General features: G+C 38.5%; 1 protein-coding gene across 6 annotated transcripts in view; it reads right to left on the bottom strand.

Annotated features, from left to right (window-relative positions):
- The window catches only part of LOC140199430 (microtubule-associated protein 2-like), a 316,902-nt gene that overhangs the window by 35,625 nt on the left and 264,105 nt on the right, over window positions 1-17,172 (bottom strand). For all 6 annotated transcript variants that reach the window (XM_072261524.1, XM_072261527.1, XM_072261526.1 and 3 more), the window contains one exon: window positions 5,696-5,770. In XM_072261524.1, coding sequence (XP_072117625.1) covers window positions 5,696-5,770 — 75 coding nt within the window. The remainder of the gene's footprint in view (window positions 1-5,695; window positions 5,771-17,172) is intronic.

Consider the following 17,172-nt stretch of genomic DNA (forward strand, 5'->3'; position numbering starts at 1 on the left):
CAATTGATCTACTCCTAATTAAGTTATTGATGTGAAATTCAATAAAATGATTCAATTTTCATTGAACAAAAAGGGCTCCAATTCTAAATTTTTATCAAATGATTACAGTATTGATAGATAATGGGCAAGCTTCTAATGCTATTTGGTGATTTTGCAGACTTTTTGTACTTAGAGTAGGATAAAATAATGAGAGATCTTGCTTCACACAACTGGAGAAAAGATTTTATATATTGCAGTAACCAAGTTATCATCCCATCATCAATGGTACCAAATTATGAATATGATACATGTATCTAGATTTGTAAACAATTAGTCAACTTTCATAAATGGAAACTGTATCTCAAAATGCACATGAAAATTCCCCAGTATGCTAGTGCATAGGAGCAAAATCTCTCCTGTAACCAAGCTGACAAGTGTCCAGAGTATAAAGTAGTACACAGGGCCTTATAGAGGTTACAGTTATCTTGCTACGTGCCTGAAACAAGCAATGATTTGTGACTGTGAATTAGGTTACTTTAAATGATGACTTGTTTTGTGCAAATAGACCAGAACTAAATGAGGGAAATCTGGAAAGTCATGGGGGTCCTGAAAGTATGATTTTTGTAAGCAAGGACACATCTGTATCTTCAGATTTACTAATGTAATTTTTTTATCTTATTAAAGTGTATCACATTTGTATAAAAACTGTGATGAGGGATTTGCAACTGCAGCAAATCGTTTTAATAGCACTGCTTTTCACCATCAAAAGATCATAAACATACATTCAAAAAGGAATTTCCCATTTCATAATGATTTAGTACACAGTTGACAGTTTAGTACATAGTATGCAGAAAGTTCAACGCTGCAAATACAGTAGTGTCACGGGCCAAGAGCTGAAAGTGTTTCAGTGATTTGCATCATTACTGAAGTGAATGTAAAACAGGCATGCCAGAAATGAAAGCTATGTGGAGTGAGCACTCATAGATTTAGTACAGTAACAGGTGAAAGACATTGTGAATAAAAACAAAAAAAAAATGTGAAGTGCACTGAATTAATAATTCAAGCACTGTTTTACCCAATGTAGGAAGTCCCAAAAATGCAAACTATACGTGGAATTTTATTAATAGCCATGTTGCTTTTGACCTAATGAGGCTTGAAATGCACAACACTTTCTCAGGCATAATCAAGGTAAGATGCAAAATCCTGCATCACTCATGTTTCTTATTTAAATAGTTCAAATTATTGGTAATTGTTTGATACTTTAAAAAAACTTTTTTATTTGCCCACTAAGATAAGGGATATCACACTGTTTAGACAATTGGAATTATTTCCACCTGATGGTAACAATTTTGATATAATAACATACTGATACCTTTAACAACTTCCAAAAAGTGCCTGTGGTGTGAAATGACTGAAAGTGCTTTACCTATGCATCATCAGAATATGATGTATATCAAACCACAGCACAGAGGATATAGGTTAAAGGGGATCCTGAGAAGAGGCAGAAAGGCTTTGTGGGGGGGGGGGAACTGAAATTAAAAATCTGGCAACTCAAAACATGAGCAAAAGGATGAATAAAAGATCAGAAATGAAAATACCTATAAAGGCTGCAAGAAATCAATTAGCAGTGGGGACGATGAAAGGATATGAAAAAAAAAGATGGTAGTGTTTATAATCAACTGATTATTTAACCTGGAGCTAACATTATTCATGAGTGGATAGAATTTGTGAAATGTTAGAATACAGGTAACAGAATTTTGAATGGTTGCCACAATACAGAAGTTGGAAACAGAGGCTAGCTAGGTGTGCATCTGCATCTTTTGAATAACAGTTTGAGCAACAGTTACATTGAGGTGTTACAGAGATAGCAACAGACATCTTAGTGATTGCAGAGATATGTGAAACAAAGCTCAAAGTCAAAACATGACACCAAAATTGCAATCAAACTGGTTGCAGTTCAGGAGGCTTCTCAGGAAAAGAAGACTTGATGCTGAGGAAAGAGATTTTAACAATGGGATCCAAAGACAATTGGCCCATTTTCATAATTGTTCTGTGAAATTTATAGTCATCCAATGCTAAATATTAGAAAACTTAGAGATTTAAAAAAATGTTAGAAGGTAATGAGATGGAGCTCATAAGGACAGCATGCAAATAAAAACGGTAGCTGTGCTTTCAAATGATACTGCTGAGGATTGCTTTGAGATGAGAAGCAATTCCGTAACAGGTAAATGTACGAGCAATATATGGGGATTGGTCATGGTGTTGCCTGAGGATTAATCGGTTGCTCCTTAGTAATTCTCATCTTTGGTTCATTCCTTCATGCATAACATTTTTTAAGTACACGAGATTTTGCAAAACCTGCATGTATCAATTACGTGGGCAAAAGCATTTTTCTGAAAAATTCAATTTGTCCATTTACTTACAGTTAGCAAATTTACAGAAATTAAGATCCAATAACAATATTTTGCAAATATATATATATTTTCTTTTAAATAGTGATTTGCAGCTTTTACAAAGTGGACATCTTGGTTTATTTTAAATAGATAACCTCTACTTTGCCTTGATGTTTAGACTGAGGTTTGCTGCTTCTGAACTCACCAGCCAGGGATGGTTCTACCAATTATAATAACTGGTAGAGTAAAATAGGAGGTAATGACTGATCAAGTACTTAACTGGAAGCCTTCACAACTTTACCTTTCACATTAACAAGATGCCACCTGATAAGATAAAAGACCTTGATGTACATTTAGTTATACACCTATTTCAGATTTTACACATTAAACTTTGTAGGAAAAAAATCTAGATTTCTTTATGTGCAAAATGTGAATTTCTTTCTAGGGCAATTCTATAAATATCTACAAAACAGTTTATGTTCTTATACCACAACTTTCATATTTACAGATCTTTTCCACCTGCTTTCAGGAAAACTAGTAATTTTGTCTTTAGATATTATCTTACATTTGCACAAGGGACTTCACTTCCATGTGGGTAAAACAACTGGACTGATGAATGCATGCAAGACAGAACAATGGAAAGAGGGGAATAAGATACAAGGAACCATGCTCGGTTCACCTTTGTCCTGACTACACAACTCATCTGCCTGTAGTACTGTGGCACTGGGGAGTGCACAAGCGACAGCCCATTGGGAACTGAATAAAGGATGCTCATAGTACTCCTCATCAGAATTGTAAGGCTCTTCATCATGAGCAGAAACAGAAATGGAAGGGGCTAGGAGCTTGTGCTTCTCCTGAGTGGTAGAAGGCTGATAGCTTGAGCACCTTTGGAGAGGTTTTTGCTTAACCTCAATCACTAAATGTATAAATAGACACAGTGATAATTTGACAAACAGACACATGTACAAAGCAAAAGCAAAAGAAAAATTCAGCTACTCAATGTGATGAAACTGGCCTGGAAGCACATAGTGTCTCAAAATAAATATACTAGTTCTGCTGCCCACACTGTATAATTATTAGAAAATAAATAATTAAATTTTTTAGAGAAATACTGAACTCACTAGAACCCATATTTACATGATATTCATTCTCTGTATTGTCTAAGGTGCAACGTTTTGGTTTCAATTAGACACAATTTATTTCTATTTTGTCTAACAAATATTTTGTCCCTGTTTTTACATTCATCTGATTACCCTGTGAAAATACCAAAATCTTTTTGAGTACATATACGCACAGTCAAATATGGACCTGCTGACATTGCCGTTGATGATAATCTGTCCTTAGACTGGTGTACACTGATTTGTACAGTGAAATCAGATGATACTGATGATATAATAGGAATTTTAACTAGTTCAAGATTATTCTCATTATGACCAAATCTCTCTTTATTGTACAGGGTTAATTTTTTTTTTGATTCATCTAGGGATCATGGACTTCGCTAACAATGGCCACACTTGCCCATCCCTAATTGCTGCTGAAATCAGGTGGCAATTAACAATCAGTCATAGCAGAGAGTCCAAATGCACATAAGGATAGAAATGGATGCCTGATTTCCTTTCCTTAATCGGACAAGAATTTATAAAAATATTGTACTTACATTTCTACAGGTACTGAGATTAGTTTTGTTTTTAAATTCTAAATATATTTGGCACTTGAATTGAGGGCAGCACGGTGGTGTAGCGGTTAATACGACAATGCCAGCAACACAGGTTCAATTCCAACTCAATGCTGTCTGTAAGGAGTTTGTACATTCTCCCTGTGACAGTGTGGATTTCCTCCGGGTGCTCTGGTTTCCTCTCATGTTCCAAAGTAGAAGGGGTTAGTAGATTAATTGGTCACATGGATTGGCAGCATTGGCCCAGAAGGGTCTGAATTGTGCCATACTGCGAAATAAAATAAAATTTTAAAAGTTCCTCAGCTCTCACAGTGGAATTTACAGTCATTTCTTCAGCTCAATGGTCTTGAAATCTGAATAATAATTTAGAAATAACCACCATGATTTTAGTGGTTAACTCAGTCTAAGAATGGCTAGTAAACACTCCTACCATAAAAAATTTAATATTAATTAATTGTGAGAATGTGATTGGTTTCCATCAATTGTTGCAGGATGGTAAGATCCTTAAACAGACAGTAGACAGCAGCTCACATCAGAAGAGAAGGCACTTCATATCCTTATGTGCATTGCTTTTCTCAAGGACAAGTGCAAGAGCCAATTCAGACAAATTTAGAACTTCAATTACTAGCAAAATGGTACATTCAGATCGAGTAGTTTCTAGAACAATCTGGACATAAAGATGTGGGACTTGCTGGAACCTAGGAGCAATGACATTGTGACCGGGGTCAGATTGAAAGAACATGGATGCATGTGTTAAGGACCAGCACCTGGAATTTTAATTTGCCAGTTTTCTCCACACATGCTGATCAGCTGCTGATTCGTTCAAGCCTTTAGCCACTTTTGTTTCAGAAGTAAGCCTCCTGTGCAAGTGCACTAATTGTCACAGAACTCCATTGTAATTGCTGACTTCCCATTTTCAATGGTGAATGGATCTAACAGCACGGTTAACAAATGCAAAAATCAGACACAGACACTCCAACTGTTCTGCCATTTTTACCAATCCCAGTTTACATTAAACAATCAATTTTCCAGTAAAGAAGTGGAAATCTGCAGAATGAAGATACAACAAAAGAAATCATCTGGATTTCTGGACTGGAAATAACTTTAAACAGACTGGAATTAATTTGTATTTCATCTTCCTTTCCCCTACCACTAACTAAGAACAAAAGTTGCAACGTGCACAACTGCCACTTCACCTGATTAAACATTCTCTATAATGCAACTGGAATCACTGAACAAATCTAAAAAAAAACTAAAGAATCTGCATTATACTTTATAATTTCTGTATTTTAAATGTGTTTTGATAAAATGTCACTTAGGCCTTAAATGAAAACCAGTATATGTAGGTCAGACAGCTTCGAAAATAATTGTTAGAACTGAAGTATCATTCTGTTTTGTACGTGCCATAATTTACAATTACTGCATGGCCAGTTTCATCCACTGTTGTTCAAGCACCCACAATCTATTCAGTCTTCACACAACATCCAAACACTTCATGAAGACAAGGAAGCATTGAAAACAGTTCAGTAATTAAACAAAGGCACATATTTCTTCTAATCAACAATTTATACACATTCACCCCCACTAATATTTGTTTATGAAGAATAGTTATGAATTTCAACAGAGATAAAGAAAATTATTTTCATACCTTTCTCAGCTGCAGCAAAACGTTCTGATGCTGGAGATGGTGGTGGGGAAGGCGGCAAATTGGTTAAATCTTCAACTACACGTTAAAACAAAACAAAATGTAATGCAACAATTCAGTAGAAACTCAGTAATACAATAATCCAAAATATACTATTTCTGTTATTTCTCATGAAGGAATTTGGCTAAAACAAATGTGAAGAGAGGTTTCAAATCACTCAAACCTGCTGATGCTTTTGCTGGCTAGAGGGATGGACTAACACTGCTAATATTTTCCTGTTTTACTTGGTAGGGCTTAATCAGTGATCATTAGGACTGATATCCCAGCACAGAAGGCTGATTTACAAAGCAGATTTGTGAGTGAAATATTGAAGATGAAGGAAGACAATGGTGACTCTTTATGATCAAGTGGCTGCTTGATGAGAGCTAAACCTGTAGACATGGGTGGATCCCAAGGCTGATTGGGAAACCAATCTAATGCCCCCTTCCAGCACTAAACTTGTTATAATCAACCTACTCCATGAGGATGGTTGCAGCAATGAGTGGCTTAAGAGGAGTACAGGGGATTCAGAACACCATCAGGGTGACAGTGAAGGACCTCAGTGAGGGGAAACCCTTTACCAGTGATCTCTTCATCAAGGAGGTCTCTGCTAAAGTGCTGCGTTCATGATCAGGACATCCACTGCCTCCAGGACGTCCCAAATAATGGGAATTTGACATTACTTTCAAGTATCCAGTGAGATGGCAGGATGTGCTACAGGACATTTGAGAGAAGAGGAACAAGGTTCTGGTGTTACTGCTGAAGACGCAGCCACTGTTCACCATCTCCAATCAGAATGAGTGTGAGATAACAGTGCATGTTTAACCCTTCATGTGCCTATCATGGATGTCCTCACCTTCATGGCTTATTACATTGAGGGAGCAGGAAGCTGTCTGGACATCCAGGACCTGTTTAGAGTCTTGACCAGTAAGCAAGTGCTAGATGAAGATCAAGCTAAGAATGGATGCAACAGAAGCCAACGCCCATCCTGCTTTCGTGTATGTTAGTGGAGAGAACTGTGGGTACATGGTTAATGCAGGACAACCCAGACAGTGTCATATCTGCAACAAACCTGAACGCAACGCTGTCCAGTCATTTGCAAGAACTGCATGCAGTAAAACCACCATCCCAAGCACTGCAGAGAAAGCACAATTTGCAAACTCTTGGGGAGGCAGGCCATCTCTATAAGAAGATGACAGTGGGACAATAAGAGCATTACAGATGGTGAAAAGGGAAAAAAGGTCTCAGAAAACACCACCCAAGAGACAACAGGCTCTAAGAGTAAAAGTAATGGAAAGAAAGAGACAATGCAAGAGACAGAGGGCAGCAACCTCTCCTTTTCAAAGGATGAAATGAATATAGGAAACCGACAATGTAGGCAGAGAAAGCATCAAAACAGAGGAGACAAAGTGGAGGGGAACCTATAGATAAATATGTGTTAATGCTTTGCAAAACCTCACCAGGATCACAGAGGATGTGACTTTTCTATAGGAATGCTGACTACCATACCTTTGCTACTACCAGAGGTGTTTGTGATGGTGGTCCCAGGAACTGTCGATACAGTCGAGGGGAGGGAAATGATTATCATGCACTCAGCTTGGGGATTATACTGCAGGGAGGCAACTTCTCAATCAGTGAGGTCAAAAGGTTGGAAGGTGGGCACCTCCTTGTATCAGACATAAGGTACAGTGACATTCCTCTCCGGCTAATCAATGTGAGGAGAAGGATAGAGTCATAGAAAAGAACAGCACAGAAACAGGCCCTATGGCCCATCTAGTCCATGCCAAATGTTTTAAATTGTCTACTCCCATCAACCTGCACCAGAACCATCACCCTCTATACTCCTACCATCCATGTAGTTATCCAAACTTCACTTAAACGTTGAAATCAAGCTCACATGCACCACTTGTGCTGGCAGCTCACTGAACACCCTCACGACCCTGACTGAAGAAGTGTGCAATGATCTGTGTCCAAACTCATCCTCAGAAGCTGCAGATCAGAGGAATGTCTGATCTATGGGCTGTTCCTAAGGACAGACACCAAGACAGGCAACAAATGCTGCTGGAAGGTCATCAACTCGGTGAAGGATGCCCTTTGGTCTGTAAAAAAAACTTGCTGGTCTTCCAGCACAGCAAGATGTTCGTAAAGGAATGCTGCAGACCGACACAGCCCAGGCTGCAGGGTTATATGCTGAAGGATGCACTGAAACTCGTTGCAGACACCACCAAGATTTTGTGGGCAGGGCTAAAAGTATAGGTTCCTTCCGCTAGCGCACACGGAGGGACAGAAATGGATGGGGAAACCTCTTGAACTATGAAATGGGTATTGACCTCAGGGCACCATGTGAGAGGTAATAGTCCTATGTACTTGTTTTCTTTGAAAGTTTACATACTGTATGTAACAGATGTGAATATAAAATTTTTATCACTGTTTCACAATTTGTATATAATTTTTATCATGAATTAAGTCTATTTTTGAAATTGAATCATAAGTCTTGTCTATTTGTTTACTAACAAATATTTATTTGACACCAGCAATTTCTGTCACCATGAAGTTTGCAACTAAAAATTTTAAGGATGAGCACTCTTCTGATGATAAACCCAACTCAAAAGATTTGCTCTTTATTTAATTTTCCAAATCCTTTGTAATCTTACACACCACTAGCAAATCCTCTGTTACATCGTCTGCTTTAAGAACCATCCAGTCCATCCCTACAATCCACTACTCTTGGAACCAGTCATGTAAATATGTTTTGCTCTCTCCACAACTTTTACATCCTTCCTAAAGTGGAGTGCCCAGATTTTATCCACAGCATTCCAGCTGGGGCTGAGCTAATGCTTTATATGGGATGAATACAGCTTCCTGATTTTGTACTCCATGCTGCTATTTATAAACCCAGATCCCATATGTTTCATTAATAGATTTGTTAAGCTATCCTCCTACTTCCAAAGCTTTTTGGAAGAATACTCCCAATGTTCTGCTATTTGTTTCTACTTTAAAATGGTACTATATAACACATACGGCCTCTGCTTAATCTTTCAACCAAACATACTGCTCCTTATGTTTCTGAATTAAGTTTCATTTTCCTCATAAACACCCACTTAAATAGCCTTTCTGTATCCATGAGATCTACTAACTATGTCACTGGTGTTTACACTTCCAAGCTTTATGTGACTGGCAAATTTTCAAAATGTGCCCCATACCATGACCAAGTACTAAATTATTGTTGAAAACAAAAGCAAGAAGTTCGAACTAATCTTTTGAATAGGCTTGATTTACCTCATTCCAGTCTGCAATACAGACAGTTAATCATTCACTACAACAGCCTTCTTGCCTCTCATTTGCCAGCTTTTGATTCAATGTTGTTACTGCACTTCTATTCTTGGGCTTTAATTTTGTTTTAAAAAAAACATAATATGATGTTTCATCAGTTGTTGCTGAAAGTCCATATAACCTTCATACAAACACCGATACCTCTTCAAAAATCTCACGCAAGGCAGTCAAATATATCTTGCCCTGACTACATAGAACATAGGAATCTACAGCAACTTACAGGCCCTTCGGTCCAAAATGTTGCGTTGACAATGTAACCTACTCTAGAACGGCCTAGAATTACCCTACTGCATAGCCCTCTATTTTACTAAGCCCCATGTATCTATCTAAGAGTCTCTTAAAAGACTCTATTGTACTCGCCTCCAGCACCGTCACCAGCAGTGCATTTCACACACCCACCACTTTGTGTGTGAAAAACTTACCCCCGACACCACCCCTCCCCGTACTTACTTCCAAGCACCTTAAAACTATGCCCCCTCATGTTAGCCATTTCAGCCTGGGAAAAAGCCTCTGGGTATCCACATGATCTATGCCTCCAATTATCTTATACACCTCTACTAGGTTACCTCTTATTCTCCATCGCTCCAAGGAGAAAAGGCCAAGTTCACTCAATCTTTTCTCATAAGGCATGCTCTCCAATCCAGGCAACATCTTTGTAAATCTCTTCTGCACTCTTTCTATAGTATCCACATCCTTCCTGTAGTGAGGGGACCACAAATGAACACAGTACTCCAAGACGCAAACAACAGGAATTCTGCAGATGCTGGAAATTCAAGCAACACACATCAAAGTTGCTGGTGAACGCAGCAGGCCAGGCAGCACCTCTTCCTAGAGATGCTGCCTGGCCTGCTGCGTTCACCAGCTACTTTGATGTGTGTTACAGTACTCCAAGTGGGGTCTAACCAAGGTCTTATACAGCTGTAACATTACTTCACTGCTCTTGAACTCAATCCCACAGATAATAAATGCCAACACAACATTTGCCTTCTTAATAAAACTGTCAACCTACGTAGCAGCTTTCAGTGTCCTATGGACATAGACCCCAAGATCTCTCTGATCCTGCACACTGCCAAGAGTCTTACCATTAATACAAATATTGCACTTTATCATTTAAAGGCACTGCACTTGATTCTGACATTTTCATACTTTATTCAACATTTTTATTGTTTTACCTTGTTCTAGCTCAATACATTGGATAATAATTTGATCTGTATAAAGAGTATGGAAGACAAGCTTTTCACTGTATCTTGGTACATGTTGCAATAATAAACCTGTACCAATAAAGATGACTATGGAGGCATGAGAGAGGAGCTGACCAATGTTGATTGGAAGAGGAGCCTGGCAGAGTTGACCAGAGTAGCAATGGCAGGAGTTTCTGAGAATAACTCAGAAGATAGAGGATCATTTCACCCCAAAGAAGATGCAGCACTCTAAAGGACGAGACAAATGAGGATAACAAGGGAAGTCAAAGACAGCATAAATTATTGCGATGTGTACCAAGATAACAGCGAAAAGCTTGTCTTGCATACTCTTTATACAGATCAAATCATTATCCAATGTATTGAGCTAGAACAAGGTAAAACAATAACAATGTTGAATTAAAGTACAAAAACATCAGAATCAAGTGCAGTGCATGTAAATGATAAAGTGCAATATTTGTAATAAATCTATGTAGACTCTCCATCAGGCCACTCTGAGTTTTGCAAAATTTAATTTTTCTCTTGCATTGTTATTAGTTGGAAATGTAACATCACACTAGCTGATCTGCAGTTATCACGTTTATCATTCTCCGCTTTTAAACAGGTGTCTACTATTTGCAAATCAGAAATTCAAGAAAAAAATCTGCAGATGCTAAAAATCTGAAATGAAAACAGAAAATGCTGAAAATTTCCCACCAATGCTCTTTCCGACCTTCACTGCCACCTAGAGCGACTTGCATTCTCTCTTGCTCAGTCCTAATGAAATGTCCTCAACTTAAAATGTTAAATGTTTTTCCTTCCATAGATGCTGACTGATCTGCTGAATGTTTTCAGGATTTTCTGTATTCCTGATGTGTGTAATTCTGCATTACTTTTGCTCTACCCCTTTATCTTAGCACATAAATACTGCTAGCATTTCTACAAATGCTCTGCATCTATTTTTATCTCATCTCACACCCTGACAAGTTTCTCCTTCACCATGGCTATAGTGAAGTCTTCTGTAAATACACAGGCTGGTTTGTTTTTATTTGCATATTTCACTATCCCTAGTCCTTAAATCAGCACCAATATTCCTTCAGTTAGTCCTGACGAAGGGTCTCGGCCTGAAACATCGACTGCACCTCTTCCTACAGATGCTGCTTGGCCTGCTGCGTTCACCAGCAACTTTGATGTGTGTTACCAATATTCCTTTGATTGGTAACAGTGTGCTTTGGGTTCTTTGATATGTTACATTCTTAAACTATCTTCTTTCATACTCACATTTTATTTCCCTATTCCGATCTTTTAGTTTTAACCTTATGTCAGTCCTACGTCCCTTCTCCAACTCTCACTTTTATCATCCATCAAGTCCTTGGATGTCTACACTCTTATTTTTCTTTGCAGGAGTCAAAAAAATCAAAACTCCAACACCAAAACTCTGCTTGCGCCATTACCTGCCTATCTTCATCCTATCCTATCAACGCATCCCTTGGTTTCTTTGTAGTGGTTCAGGAGTTCAGGAACAGTTATTACTCCTCAACCATTAGGCTCTTGAACCAGAGGGATAACTTCATTCACCCCATCACCAACCTGTTCCCACAAACTTTCAAGGACTCTACAACTTTTTTTTGATATTTATTGCCTATTTATTATTATTATTATTATTATTATTGTTTTTCTGGTATCATTTTGTATTTGGACAGATTTTTTTGCACATTGGTCGTTGTCCATCCTATTGGGACAGTCTTTCATTAATTCTATTGTGCTTCTTGTATTTACTGCAAATGCCCATAAGAAAATGAATTTCAGGGTTGTATATGGTGACATATATGTACTTTGATATAAATTTACTCTGAACTCTGAACAGTAGTGCTGCCCAGCTTGAATTCAATCCTGTCTTCTAGTGCTGCTTGTGTGGACTTCGTTCTGTGTCTGTGTGGGTTTCTACCAGGTACTCGAGTTTCCTCCCACATCCAAAAGATGTTAATTGGCCTCTGTAAATAATCTGAGGTGTAATTGATCATTTGAAGTTGATATAATGTTTACAGAATAGGTTACAGGGGAAATTAGTAGGAAATGGGAGTGCTGTGTGAATGAGCATAGATTGAATGGAATAAAATAACCTCTTCCTACGTTGTAAGTAAATAAGGTAAATGTAATCATATAGTCATAGAGCTGTTCAACATGGAGAATGTCCCTTCAGCCCTTACTTGTCCATGCTGACCACAATGTATATTCGAGATTATCCCATTTCCCAGCACTTGGACAATATTCCCTTGTTATTCACCTATCTGTCCACTGCTTAAATGTATCTAATGTACCTACCTTAGATATCATGTATCGGTAAAAAAGTTGACCCTCAGAAGTCTTATTAAACTTCTAAGCTAAAACTATGTCCTTTAGTTTCCAATTCATTAACCCTGGAAAGAGGCCACTTGCCCAATTTACGCCCTTCATGATTTCACATGAGATCACCCCTCAGTCACCTAAGCTCCAAGGAGTAAAGGTCCCACCACACCCCTACCCATACCAATCCAATTTAAACTCTATCTAGAAGCCCTACACTCGGTGGCCACATTAATAGAATGTGTGAAAAATAAAGAAAAAATCCATTTGGCTGCATTTCTGTGGTGGAAAATGCCTTGATAATGAGAGAGATCAGAGGAGAATGGCCAGACACGTTGAAGTAGACAGGAAGGCGACAATAACTCAAATAATCACGTTACAACAGTAGAATGCAGAAGAGTTTTTCTGAATGCACAACACATCAGACCTTGAATGGATGGACTAAAGCAGCAAAAGACCACACTCCCATATCTAATAAATTTGCCACTGAGTGTGTATACATATAAATATAGTTCAAGAAAGTTCACATTCTCACATTTTCTCAATAACAAAAGACATTTACTGGGACATAGAAAAGGGAGTCACTGGGAGGATGAGCTGCTGGCTAAAGCACCATGTTATTCTTAAATAAAAATAAATTTTAACTGTTTAAAGTAAAATGCAAAAAGGGACTTCAAAAGCATCAGTACTGCTAATAAGAAAGCAGCTAAATTATAACAGATAATGTTGGAAATATTCATCGGATATGGAACATGTAAGATAAACATTGAGGCTTTCAGCTTGAGGACTTCTCAAACTTATGGTCAATATTCCCTGAATTCTATATTTCAGATTTCCAGTGCACATTGACCTTTTGCTTATGTTAATTAACATCATTGTAAATTGATCAATGGAAACCATAGATAAGGTATATTTGAATTCAACCTTTCAGTGGGTGGGTAGTGAGGGACACAATTCCTTAAGCTTTAGGATAGCTATAGCTAAGGACAAGGATGGACCTTGCAGGAGAGTATTAAATTGAAGCATGGCAAACCACAAGAGCATTAAGCAGGAACTAGGGGGAATTACAGTACTATGCAAAACTCAGGCTCATGCTAAAAAAAATTTGTAAAGCGAAGATGCTTTCAAAAATAATGAAAAGTTTCTAAATAATCAAAAGCATTATTATAAAGAATAATAAATAGTAAAAAAACACTAAATCAAATCAATATTTGGTGTGACCACTCTTTGCCTTTAAAACTGCATCAATTCTCTTTGGTACACAGCCTTGCAGTTTTATAAGAAAATCAACTGGCAGGTTGTTCCAAGCATCTTGGAGAACTTGCCACCGTTCTTCTGCAGACTTTCGCTGCCTCGTTTGCTTCTGTCTCTCCAGGTAATCCCAGAGAGCCTCAATGATGTTGAGATCAGGGCTCTGTGGAGGCCATACCATCTGAAACCATATTAAAAACCTAGGGTGCCTAAGACTTTTGCACAGTACTGTAATTGGGAACAATTGTTTTTAGGCAAGCCCAAATCTGACATGTGCAGGGTGTTTAAAGAATACCTGCACAAAGTATAGTATAGTTATCTTCCAGTTAAAAGGAAGGACAAGGATGGGAAGGCAAGCAAACCTTAGATGTTGAGGGAGGTGATGAATTTAGTTAAGAAGAAAAAGGAGAAGTATGTAAAGCTTAGAAAGCTAGAATCAAACAGAGCCTTTGAAGATTATAAAGAAGCCAGAAAAGAACTCAAGAGAATTAGAAAAGCCAGGAGAGGACATGAAAAGTCCTTAGCAAGTAGGATCAAAGAGAATCCAAAGTCATTCTATACATATATCAAGAAGGTAGGACCACTCAAAGATAAAGGAGGGAACATTTGCTTGGATACAGATGATATTGGTGAGGTTCCAAATGTGTACTTTACCAATTAGTCTCTTGACCAATATCCTTGTGCCTCTCTAGCCAAAGGTGAGGTCCTGGAAGACTGGTGAGTAGCTAATGTTGTTCCATTATTCAAGAAGGGAAGCAGGGATAATCCTGGAAACTGTAGACCAATGAGTGTCACTTCAGTGGTAGGGAAGTTATTGGAGAGAATCCTTGGAGATAGGATTTATGAGCATTTGCTAAACTATGCTCCCTGCATGACTCTGTGCATGGCAAGTCGTGTCTTACTAACTTGGTTGAGTTTTTTAACGAAATGATGAGGGTGTTTGATGAAGGTTGAGTTGTGGATGTTGTCTACATGGATTTTAGTAAGGCCTTTGACAAAGTCCCTCATGGGAGGCTCATCCAGATGATTAAGATGCATGAGATCCATGGTGAAGCAGTCATCTGGATTCAGACCTTGCTTGCCCATAGAGGACAGAAGATAGTGTTTGAAAGGATGTATTCTAGCTGGAGGTTTGGCTCTAGTGATGTTCTGCAAGGATCTGTACTGGTACCTCTGCTGCTTAACATATATATAAATAACCTGGATGAATTTGCGGAGAATACAATGATTGGTGGTGTTGTGGATAGCAGAGAAGATTGGCAAAGATTATAGCAGGATATAGCTCAGTTGCAGTTATGGGTGGAGAAATGACGATGGGGTTTAACGCAGCCAAATGTGAGGTGTTACCCCTTGGTAGGGCAAATATAGAGACATAACTCATAACAGTGTTGATGAGCAGAGGGATCTTGGGGTCTAAGTTCATAGCTCCCTAGAAGTGGTTAGGCAGCTTGATAGGGTGGTTCAGAAGGCACGTGGCACACTTGCCTTTATTAGTCAAGGCATTAAGTTCCGAATTTAGAAAGCTGTGTTGTAGATTTATAAAACAGTAGTCCGTCCACATCTGGAGAGTTACTTACAGTTTTGTTCACTGCATTATAGGAAAGATGTCGAGGTTTTGGAAAGCATGCAGAACAGGCTTACCAGAATACTGCCTGGATTATAGGGCATGTGCTATAACAAGAGACTGGACAAACTTGGCTGTTTTCTCTGGAGCAGTGAAGGCTGAGGGGAGATCTGATAGAGTTTTATAAGATTATGAGAGGAATAGATACAGCAGATAGACAGTATCTTTTTCCCCCAAGTTAAAATGCCTAATACCAGAGCGCATGCATTTAAGATGACACAGGGAAATTTCAAAGGGGATGTGTGGGGCAAGCTTTTTTTAAAACAGAGTGTGATGGGTGCCTGGTGTGTGCCACCTGGCATGTTGGTAGAGGCAGATACCTTGGGGATTTTTAAAAGGTGCCTAGATAGACATGAATTTGAAGGAAATGGAAGGATACGAACATTATGTAGGCATAAGAGATTAATTTAGTTTGCCATTTGATTACTAAATAATTTGGATTGCCACAACATTGTCGTCTGTAGGGTCTGTGTCTATGCACTAACATTCTATGTTCTGATTTGCAGAAGGTGCTCAGTGACAACCCACAAAGAAGGCTGATCAACAATGTTAGAGCATAAAGAGTTGGGGGTGATGGACTGAGACTTGGTTATTGGACAGAGAGCAAAGAGAAACTGTGGCAAGTGCTGTACTACATGAATAGTTTTTAAATTGACAATCCATGCAAACAGTTTGCCTGAAGGAATCAAATGTGAAGTTGAGAATGATACAAAACTAAGTGAATTGTAAATAGGGAGGAGGATATGAAGAGGGTCTAAGGGAAAACAGATAAACTAAGTGGCTATGAATAAAGCAGGTGCTAAATAATATAATAAACTATGAAAGTAATCATTTTGGTGGACAAAACAGAAAAATTGATTTTTTTTAATGATGAGAGTTTGGCAATATATACGGTCAAATGAACTCGTGTCCTTGAATAGAAATGATCAAAAGCCAACATGTAGTTGCATCAAGAATTGAGAAGATAAATGGCTTGACGGCCTATATGAGTGCAAGTTTTGAGCGCATGTATAGTATGCAGGTATTTAAATGCAATTACATGGGGACCTTGGTGAGATTGCAACTGGAGCAAAATATTGGCACAGACTGGATAGGCAGAAAGGCCTCTTTGTGCTGTAGTGCTGTAAGACTATCGTGCACAGACTGTCCCCAACCTAAAAAAAAGTATAATGACAATAGAGGGATCATTATGAATATAACACAGTACAGCTCAGGAACAGATCCTTTGGCCCACGGTGTCTGTAATGACCATGATTCCAAATAAAACCAATCCCACCTGCCTGTGTAGGATTGATATCCCCACCCCACCCCACCCCCCATTCTCCACATGTTTTTGTGTCAGTCTAAATAACTCAATCACTAATATTGCATCTGCTTCCACCACTGGATTCACTAGACTGGCTCTAGGTATTTTGGATTTGCTGCACTAGGAGAAATTAAGTAGACAAGGCCTATATTTTAAAGGAGATCTTACCAAAACGTTCAAAGTGCTTTTGGGATTGACAGTCTAGATCAGGGGTTCCGAACCCGAGGTCCATGGACCCCTTGGTTAATGGTAGGGGTCCACAGCATTAAAAAAAAAGTCCAGAACCCCTGGTGTAGATGCAGCGAGGATATGCCCTCTGGCTGCGGAGTGGAGAACCAGGGTAACAAATTCTGAATAAGCTTATACGCCATTTGAGTGTGGAGAAATTTCTTCCCTCAGAGTG

This window comes from Mobula birostris, chromosome 6 (genome assembly GCF_030028105.1).
Source record: "Mobula birostris isolate sMobBir1 chromosome 6, sMobBir1.hap1, whole genome shotgun sequence".
NCBI lineage: Eukaryota > Metazoa > Chordata > Chondrichthyes > Myliobatiformes > Myliobatidae > Mobula > Mobula birostris.